At 65.5% G+C, this 8,324-nt stretch overlaps 3 protein-coding genes across 7 annotated transcripts; 2 read left to right on the forward strand and 1 right to left on the reverse strand.

Moving 5' to 3' along the window:
- Positions 1-160: 160 nt before the first annotated feature.
- On the forward strand, positions 161-3,200 carry RAB34 (RAB34, member RAS oncogene family). Of its 3 annotated transcripts, none has more exons than XM_032130131.1 (11): positions 161-257; positions 942-1,046; positions 1,130-1,221; positions 1,570-1,635; positions 1,844-1,945; positions 2,015-2,079; positions 2,154-2,205; positions 2,350-2,431; positions 2,511-2,601; positions 2,689-2,799; positions 2,882-3,200. In XM_032130131.1, the coding sequence occupies exons 2-11, from the start codon at positions 993-995 to the stop codon at positions 2,947-2,949; spliced, it is 783 nt and encodes a 260-aa protein (XP_031986022.1). In that variant the 5' UTR covers positions 161-257; positions 942-992; the 3' UTR covers positions 2,950-3,200. The 3 variants fall into 3 exon arrangements, with proteins under 3 accessions (XP_031986022.1, XP_031986024.1, XP_031986023.1); XM_032130133.1 differs by having other exon boundaries at positions 242-264; XM_032130132.1 differs by lacking the exon at positions 161-257 and adding an exon at positions 269-355.
- Positions 3,194-4,688, reverse strand: LOC116454035 (adenine phosphoribosyltransferase-like). Of its 3 annotated transcripts, XM_032130136.1 has the most exons (6): positions 4,544-4,688; positions 4,269-4,418; positions 4,042-4,135; positions 3,817-3,963; positions 3,639-3,734; positions 3,194-3,551 (listed from the first exon to the last, which is right to left on the reverse strand). In XM_032130136.1, exons 2-6 carry the CDS (start codon positions 4,389-4,391, stop codon positions 3,424-3,426), a joined length of 588 nt encoding a protein of 195 aa, XP_031986027.1. In that variant the 5' UTR covers positions 4,392-4,418; positions 4,544-4,688; the 3' UTR covers positions 3,194-3,423. The 3 variants fall into 3 exon arrangements, with proteins under 3 accessions (XP_031986027.1, XP_031986026.1, XP_031986028.1); XM_032130135.1 differs by lacking the exon at positions 4,544-4,688 and having other exon boundaries at positions 4,042-4,406; XM_032130137.1 differs by lacking the exons at positions 3,639-3,734; positions 4,544-4,688 and having other exon boundaries at positions 4,042-4,406.
- A 763-nt stretch (positions 4,689-5,451) lies between these two features.
- PROCA1 (protein interacting with cyclin A1) lies at positions 5,452-7,531 on the forward strand. Its single transcript, XM_032130300.1, has 4 exons — positions 5,452-5,819; positions 6,540-6,672; positions 6,760-6,894; positions 6,977-7,531. Exons 1-4 carry the CDS (start codon positions 5,645-5,647, stop codon positions 7,470-7,472), a joined length of 939 nt encoding a protein of 312 aa, XP_031986191.1. The 5' UTR covers positions 5,452-5,644; the 3' UTR covers positions 7,473-7,531.
- Positions 7,532-8,324: the final 793 nt, after the last annotated feature.

Genomic DNA, 8,324 nt, shown 5'->3' on the forward strand with positions numbered 1-8,324 from the left:
GGGCATCATGGGAGTTGTAGTCTGGCACGCTACTGTCCCTCCCCGCCGTCGCGGCGGTGCGGGACCGGGATGAGCCCCGGGGTGGCGGGGGATTACCGGGGTCCCGCCGCGGTGGTAGCAGCGTAGTGGCCCAGTCCCCGCAGCAACCGGCGTCCTGGCCCCTCCCACGCCCCCGAACGGGGGCGTGGGAGGGGCCAGGACGCCGGTTGCTGCGGGACTGGGCGTGAAGCACCGAGCACCGCTACCGGAGCTGGGAGGTTCGCGGTAACGGGGACGCCCCGCTTCATTCCCCCGCCGTGGGGACAGGGACGAGGCGGGGAGAACTTGGACTGGGATGAGGCGAGGGGACGGCGGGGTCTGTGCGCGGCGGACACGCGGGACGGGGCGGGGCGGGGGGTACATGCGGGGACCGGTGGGACACGGAGATGAGGATGGGTGGGACATGGGGACAGACACACCGCGGAGCACGGCGACAGCGGATACCCTGGGATGGCCGTGGGGATGGTTGGGACACGGGGATAGATCGAAGATGGGGACAGTGTGGGAATGCGGGGGTGGTGGGACACGGGGACAGCTGTATCCCGGGGTGCGGGACAGCCACACCTGAGGGCAGGGGGGCAGTGGTACCTTGGGATGGCACACTGGGGATGTGGGGATGGCCAGGACACGGGGACAGCTGAGATGTGGGGACAGCTGTGCCCCAGGGTGTGAGGATAGCCACAGTCAGGGGGCTTGAGGTGGCAGGGATGTGGGGACAGCCATCCTTGGTGACATGAGGAGAGCCAGGACATAGGGACAACCATATCCCGGGAAAGGGGAGACACTTGGGATAAGGGGACAGCCCCACCTGAGGACACGGGGACAGCCATGTTCCAGAATGCTGTTCATGGGGACAACTGTGACACGGGGACATCGCCACTCCTTGCTCTCTCTGTCCCCAGACCTCGCCGTGACCCTCATCCCGTCCCTGCTCCCCCGGCCACCCACGGACCATGAACGTGCTGGCTCCGGTCCGCAGGGACAGGGTCATCACCGCCCTGCCCCCGGTGAGCAGGGGGACACACCAGCCCGGAGGTGCCCTCGCCGAGCCCCGTGGTCACCCTGGTGTCCCTCTTTGTCCCCCTCACAGTGTTTTCGGAAGGAGGCCGCCCTGCACACCCGCCCCGCCTTCCACCCCACAGTGGTCAGCGCCTGCCAGGAGCAGCGGACGGGCACTGTGGGGTCAGTCCGGGGTGGTTTGGGGTCCCCACTGTTGCGATGGGGTGGGGGGAGGTGACGAGGGACCCGCGGTGCCGCCAGCCGCGGGTGGGGGTCCGCAGCGTGGGCGCCGCGTGGCTGCCGGCGCTGCGCGATGCCGAGCCCTGCGTCACGGCGCTGGAATGCGGCGCGGGGGGGACACGGGGAGGACACGGGGATCCGGGATGAGCTGCGGCGGGCGGGATGCGGAGCCGGGATGTGGAGCTGGGATGCGGAGCGCTGCGGACACGAGGGGCCGTGGGGTGATGCCCGCCCACCCCACCAGCCCCTCTGCCCCCCACCCTGCTGAGCCGCGCGTCCCCCTCGCCGCAGGTTCAAGATCTCCAAGATCATCGTGGTGGGCGACCTCTCGGTGGGGAAGACTTGCCTGATCAACCGGTAACGGGACCCCCGGAGAGGCTTGGAGGGGGATGGGGAGCAGGGGAAGCGAACCCCTTCCCCCAAAGGGCAGCAGCACCTTGGGCTGAGCCCGGCTCCAGCCAGACTCCGGTGCTGGGTACGCCCAGGGTGGGGGGCACTGAGCCCCCAGGGGCTGGGATGGGGGGGTCAGGGGATGCTGATCCCCTCCCCCCCCCCCCCCCCCCAGGTTTTGCAAGGACACTTTTGACAAGAACTACAAGGCGACCATCGGGGTGGATTTCGAGATGGAGCGGTTTGAGGTGCTGGGGGTGCCCTTCAGCCTGCAGCTGTGAGTAGGTGCCAGCCCCCTCCCCACGCACCCCTGCGACCCCCCCTCACCTCCCCCACCCCCCCCCAGGTGGGACACGGCTGGCCAGGAGCGCTTCAAGTGCATCGCCTCCACCTACTACCGGGGAGCACAGGGTGAGCTCCCCACTGCATCCCAGCTGCCCATCCCGCTGTCCCTGTCCCCGCCTCACTCCTCCTTCCTCCCCCAGCCATCGTGATTGTCTTCGATGTCAACGACGTGGGGTCCCTGGAGCACACACGGTAGGTGACACATGGCCCAGGGGAGGGACCAGGGAGGGGCGTGGGGGCCTTAAGGGCTGGACAGAGAGGGGTTGTGGGGCTGCTGTGGTGTGGTGAGCACGAGTGCAGTGCTCGGCCAGCAGTTGCTAACAGTGGCTCCCACAGGCAGTGGTTGGCTGATGCCCTGAAGGAAAATGACCCATCCAGCGTGATCCTCTTCTTGGTGGGCTCCAAGAAGGATCTGAGCGTGAGTGTGTCCCCTTCCCTGTGGGCAAGCTGTGCCCTGGCTGTCCCTGTCACCCACCCACGCTCAGCTCGGTTGGCAGTCACCAGCACAGTACAGCCTGATGGAGAAGGACGCTCTCAAGGTGGCCCAGGAGATGCAGGCGGAGTACTGGGCTGTCTCCTCACTCACCGGTGAGTCCCAGCTGCGTGGGGGGATGCAGATCCCAGCGTCCAGCCAGGTCAGGAGACACTCAGGGGGGCTCTCTTCCCGTGGGGCAGGGGAGAACGTGCGGGATTTCTTCTTCCGAGTGGCAGCCCTGACCTTTGAGAACAGCGTGCTGGCCGAGCTGGAGCGCGGCAACAACACCCGCCGGATCGGCGACACCGTGCGTGAGTAGCCCTGGCCAGCCCCACACGGGTGTCCCTTTTTGTCCCCCACCCACCCACCAACCCTCCTTCCTCTCTCCCTCAGGGATCAACAGCAACGAGAGCGACCTGTACCTGTCAACGCCCCGCAAGAAACCCAAGTGCTGCCAGTGAGGGGCAGCCTCCAGCCCCCTCCATGCTCACACCTCTGGACCAAAGAGGGGCGACCCCGGCCGGCCCCGAGGAGCCGTCCCTGCCACCCCTAGCCCCCCCGGCCCCTCGCCTGCCTGGGCACCCCTGGCTGGGGTGGGCAGGAGCACCTGTGTGGCTCCTGTAGCTATGCAAACCCAGGTACTGCTCGCAGGGGGAGATGGCCTCAGGCTGCCTTTTGTCTTAATAAAACCTTTTTTATGCTTTGTAAGAAAGGTGTGGGGCTGGGGGCAGGGGGCTGGGGCTGGCTGAGGTCTCCGTGTCCCTGGGTGCAGCCCCCAGGTTCATGGGCAAACAGGAGGATGGAGCCAGGAAGGATGGATGGCTGCCACTGAGGACGAGTTCCTTCTTCCACCCAGGAGCATCCCTGTCCTGCAGAGCCAGCAGCCCTGTGTCCCTCAGGGGGCTTCAGGGAACACATGAGAGGCCAGTCCCACATCAGTCCCAGCCGAACTGGTGCTGGTCAAAGCAGGGCTGCAGGCGGGGGGGGACACAATGGGAGCACTTGTAGCGCTCCTGGATCCACTTCCCTCCCTCGCTGTTCTCGATGCAGACGGCAGCGACACCTGTGGGGACACACAGCGGGGCTCAGCACTGGCCACCACAGGCTAAGGGGATGGTGGTCCTCGGGATGCTCTGGTGCCCCCTCCTACCTGCCACGACCCCCCCCAGCCGCTCCACCAGCTCAATGGCCGCCCTCATGGTGCCCCCAGTTTCAACCCACTGGTCCACGAGAAGGATGCGCAGACCTGGAGGGGGCAGAGGCTGTGGATGAGTTCCCCGGTGCCCACGCTGGCAGCCCCCCAAAACGGGAGCACCCCACAGGCTCACCTGGCGAGATGGCATCGGTGCGGACCTCCATCACCTTCTCCCGGCCCGAGTAGTCGGTGTAGGGTTGTGCCATGGTCTGCACGCAGAGGTGCCCGGCTTTGCGGATGGCCAGGAAGCCTTTCCGCAGTGTGGCCGCGGCCGCAGCGCCTGGGGGTGGGGACAGCACCATCAGGACCCCCAGGGACAAGGGACAGCGGCCCCGCACTCACCCGTGTGCCCGCTCACCCAGGATGAAGCCCATGGCGTCGATGCCGGCTACCATGTCGATGGCCTCTCCCTGGAAGGGCTGCAGCAGGTCGGCCACGCAGTCCTGCAAGCCCTGGGGGGAGAGTGGAGGTGCTGGGTGCCCGCAGCCCACCATGGGCACCCACAGCTGGGTGCCCCGGCAGCCCCGCGGAGATGCAGCCCACCCCGACGCCCCCACGGTGCCATCCACCCGGGGCACTGGGTACTTGCGGGTGGCAGTAGAGCCGGGAGGGGTCCAGCCAGGCATAGTTGGGACCTTTGACGTTGGGGGCCATCAGTGCCAGGTACCAGCCCTTCTCCGGGGTGGCAGGGACGTGGCACAGGTCCATGCGTGGGGACTGCAGGTGCTGCGAGCACTGAGCGTGGAAGAGGGGTGAGACTTGCCCACCTGCAGCCTCCACAGGGCTCCCCACGGCCCGGTGCCCCCACCCACACCCACATGTGGCACCCCAGGGCCCAGAGTGCCCGTTCAGCTCTGTACCTGGGTGCTGGCGGCGGGGCTGAGCCGAGCGGGAGCGTCACGGGAGCGTCACAGACAGCGACAGCTGAGCAGGAGCAGCCCCTGCGGCACTGGGCCAGCGCCCTCGGCCAGCTGGACACCGGGCTGGTGCCAGGCAGGAACCCTTCCCATGGGTCAGCAATGTCCCCCACTGGCTCTGCTGTCCCAGCCAGGCAGTGCTGTGGTGGGGAGCAACGGGGCTGAGGTGTTTGCACAGTGCCAGGGCACGGTGTGGGTGGCACAGTGGGGTGGCACCCTGTGGTGCAAGGGTCAGCGAACCAGGGTGGTGCTCACGGCAATGTCCTGCAGCTTTGGGTGGTCGTGGGCAGCGCAGGGATTTTTTGAGGCCACGCACGTCCCCACATTGGGGAGTCCAGGCGCTGTCCTGCCCTGCTGAGCCCTGGCTCCCACAGCATCCCAGTGAGCCAGGGCTGTGTCCTGACTGTCAATGGGCTCCGAGGGCAGGAGCTGGCCAAGAGGGACAGCCCTGGCAGCGCTCTGGGAATGTCGGTGCGGGCTGCCAACCCGGCTAGGCACCGGGCTTGGGCTGTTCTGTCAAAGGTACATCAGCGGGATGGGATGCAGGAAGGATCACAGGGAACGCCCGTGGGATGGGACATGGGGATGCAGTCAGGCATTCATGGGATGGGCTGTGCAGACGCGGGGAGGGAGCATCCACGGGGATGCAGGGAGCATCTGCGGGCTGGGATACGGAGCTGCAGAGAGCATCCATGGGATGGAATGCAGGGATGCAGGGATGCAGAGAGCATCGTTCTCCCGTCGGGGGCCGCTCCAGGGCCGGGGGCTGTGGGGGGGTCGGTGCGTCACGGGGCGGGGGTTTGTGGCCGGCTCGTTACCGGTCCCGGCACATCACCCCACCGGCTGCCACAGCAACGGGGCCGGTCCCACCGGGAGGGGTGACCCCTTCCCCGCGGGCTGCCGGAGCGGGAGCGGCTGCAGCCCCCCGGCTCTGCGGGACCCTCCGCACGGTGCCGGGCCGTGCCAAGCCGTGCCGGGCCGCCCCGCGTGGGCGGGCTGCGCCGCTCTATAAGGCGGCCCCACGGCGGCCAGCGGCGCGGTGCCATGTGCGCCCCGGGGCTGCTCTGCCGCCTCCTCCTCCTCCTCCTGCTGCTGCTCCTGCTGCCACCTGCCCCCGGAGCGGCCCCGCCGGGACGGCCCCGCGCTCGCCGCGGGCTCACCTATCCCGGGACGCTGTGGTGTGGTGCTGGCAGCAACGCGGATACCTACGAGCAGCTGGGTAAGGGCGGCAGGGATGCTGCTACCTGTATCTTCCCATCCCATCTCATCCCACTCCCTTCCATCCCTCCCCATTCCATTCCTCAAATCCCTTCTCTCCCATTCCATCCCACCCCATCCCAACCCATCCCATCCCCAACCGAGTGCTGCATCAGTCCCCATCAATCCTAATCCAGTCCCATCCCAGTACCGGTCTACTCCAGCCCCTGTTCCCATGCTAGTTCAATCCCTGTCTGCCCCAGTTCAGTCCCCACCCAAGCACCAGTCCAATCTCAGTTCATCTCTGCCTAGTCCCTATCACAATCCTTCCTGGTGCTGGTCTGCTCTTGATCCACCCTCTGTCCCCAGCCTGCTCTGTGGTCCATCCTGCTGCCATTCCAGTCCCCATCCCAGTACTGGTCCACTCCCAGTTGCTATCCTGATCCCAGCCTAGACCCTCTCATGGTCCTGCTCCAGTCCTGGTCCCCATCCTGACCCCAGCCTAGTCCCAGTCTCATCCTCAGTGGGGTATTGGTGCAGACCAGTCCCCATCCCAGTGCCAGCCTTGTCCCCACCCAAGTGCTGATCCAGCTGAGCCCCCACCCATCCATCCTTCCCTATCCCAGTATGATTCCAGTGTGCATCTGTCCAATCTAATCCTGATCCTAGTTCTAGCCTAGCTCAACCCTAGCCCTGCATGTGGGGCCCCCAGCCCTGCCTGTACTCCACGTTTTCCCTGCAGGGGAGCACCAGGACACGGACCGGTGCTGCCGGGACCATGACCACTGCCAGCACGTCATTCACCCCTTCACCGCCCGCTACGGGTACCGCAACCTGCGCTGGCACACCATCAGCCACTGCGACTGCGACCACAGGTGAGCGTCCCCAAAGCTGCCCTAGAGCACCCCAATATCCCCCCGGGGGGTGCCAGTCCCCCTGAGCCCGGCTCTGCCCCGGCGCAGGTTGAAGGAGTGCCTGCGGCGGGTGAACGACACGGCCTCGCGAGTGGTGGGCCAGGCCTTCTTCAACGTCATCCAGGTGCCCTGTTTCGAGTTCACCTACAGGGAGGAGTGTGTGGAGCCGTATCTCTATGTCTGGTGAGTGCCCCCCGCCCTGGGGACTGTCCCCCTGCCCAGGGCTTGTCCCACCCACCCTGTGGTGCCTCCTCAATTTTGGCAGGTGCAAGACGTACAACACGGTGGCCGTGGCGGTGCCCCGGGAGCCGGTGCTGTATGAATTTGGGGGGGAGCTCATCGACCGGGCAGCCAGGCCCAGGGGAGTCCCCCTGAGCCCCCCGTGGGGAGGAGCCCTCCCAGGGGATCATCACACCGGGACAGCCCCCAAGGCAGTCAAGAAAGAGAGGAAGAGAAAGAAAGATAAGAAAAATAAGGGGAAAGGTCTGAAAAAGAAAGGCTCTTCCGAAAAGGGGGTGCGGAGACATCCTGAAGCTGCTGTCCCCGCTGATCCCTGGGCCCTGCTGCCATCCTTGGGGGAAGCATCCAACACCATCCTTAGCGATGCCCCGGCATGGGAGGGATTGGGCAGGGAGCCAGCGCCAGCCACTCCCTCCCCCGTCCCCACCGCCAGTGGCAAGAGGAGGAGGAAGGAGAGGAACAGAAAGAAGAGGCTGAAAAGTAAAACTGAGGCTGAGCCGGCACGAGAGCTGCAGCTCTGAGTCCCCCCTGAGCCCCGCGTGGGTCTTGGCTGTGAAATAAATTTACATCTGCTTGAGCAGCCTCGGCTTTGTCTCTGTGGAGGAAAGGATGGCACTGGGCACGGCCTCCAGGGGAAACTGATCCCGTGGGAGGATAACACCCAGAGCTGGGTGGGTATCCGGTGGTTTGAGCTGTTCCTCATTGCTCCCATCAGTTCATGTCATTGTCCTGGCACTGGGGACACAGCTCTTGGCCACACACTGGCAACAGAGCTGAAGCCCAGTTTTAACTCCCCTGCCAGAGGGTTAAATTCCAGCTCCCCAGGCATGTAATTTTCTCTGGAAGTTCTCTGAATTGCACCACCCAAGCTCTCTCATCCTCTTAACCCCTCGCCTTTCCCATGCTCCCACACCAGCACCAACTCCATCTCCCTTCCTTTGGGAGGAACAGGGTCTTGGCCCTCCCTGAAGGCTCCTCAAATGCCTGCAAAGCTCCTTAGAGTGGGACAATAGATGTTTTTCCAGCCCCTGGGACAAAGGCAGATGCTGCCTGGGAAGAGCTGGGGCAGGGAATGCTGTCCCTTCCTGGTGGGCTCCTGTAGCAAGGAGCAGGGAACAGGGCACTGCCACCAACTCCTCCAAGGTGCTTCTGAGGGTGGAGAGTGGCTCAGCCCAGTGTCCTGGCGAGGTGGTGGAAAGATCTTCCTGCACCAGCACCAAATTCCAGACTCGGGAAAAGCTGGAGCGGCAGGAGTCGAGCAGACAGCAAACCCCACACTGAGGAGCGTGCGGTGCAACCCCAAATCCCTGAAATAAGCGGATCACACGAGTCCAGGGGGGAATACCAAGGGGTGGAGGGAGGCACTGCTTCCT

Source organism: Corvus moneduloides, chromosome 20 (assembly GCF_009650955.1).
Source record: "Corvus moneduloides isolate bCorMon1 chromosome 20, bCorMon1.pri, whole genome shotgun sequence".
NCBI lineage: Eukaryota > Metazoa > Chordata > Aves > Passeriformes > Corvidae > Corvus > Corvus moneduloides.

Excerpts from the sequence above, each read along its gene's own strand:
- RAB34 (XM_032130131.1), top strand. The coding sequence starts at position 993 with ATGAACGTGCTGGCTCCGGTCCGCAGGGACAGGGTCATCACCGCCCTG. Across the intron at positions 1,636-1,843 it reads AAGACTTGCCTGATCAACCG|GTTTTGCAAGGACACTTTTG; the intron begins GTAACGGGACCC and ends CCCCCCCCCCAG. Across the intron at positions 2,602-2,688 it reads GGCTGTCTCCTCACTCACCG|GGGAGAACGTGCGGGATTTC; the intron begins GTGAGTCCCAGC and ends CCCGTGGGGCAG.
- LOC116454035 (XM_032130135.1), bottom strand. The coding sequence starts at position 4,309 with ATGCCTGGCTGGACCCCTCCCGGCTCTACTGCCACCCGCAAGTACCCA. Across the intron at positions 3,735-3,816 it reads CACCGATGCCATCTCGCCAG|GTCTGCGCATCCTTCTCGTG; the intron begins GTGAGCCTGTGG and ends TGCCCCCTCCAG. Across the intron at positions 3,552-3,638 it reads GCTGGGGGGGGTCGTGGCAG|GTGTCGCTGCCGTCTGCATC; the intron begins GTAGGAGGGGGC and ends GTGTCCCCACAG.
- PROCA1 (XM_032130300.1), top strand. The coding sequence starts at position 5,645 with ATGTGCGCCCCGGGGCTGCTCTGCCGCCTCCTCCTCCTCCTCCTGCTG. Across the intron at positions 5,820-6,539 it reads GGATACCTACGAGCAGCTGG|GGGAGCACCAGGACACGGAC; the intron begins GTAAGGGCGGCA and ends TTTTCCCTGCAG. Across the intron at positions 6,673-6,759 it reads CACTGCGACTGCGACCACAG|GTTGAAGGAGTGCCTGCGGC; the intron begins GTGAGCGTCCCC and ends GCCCCGGCGCAG.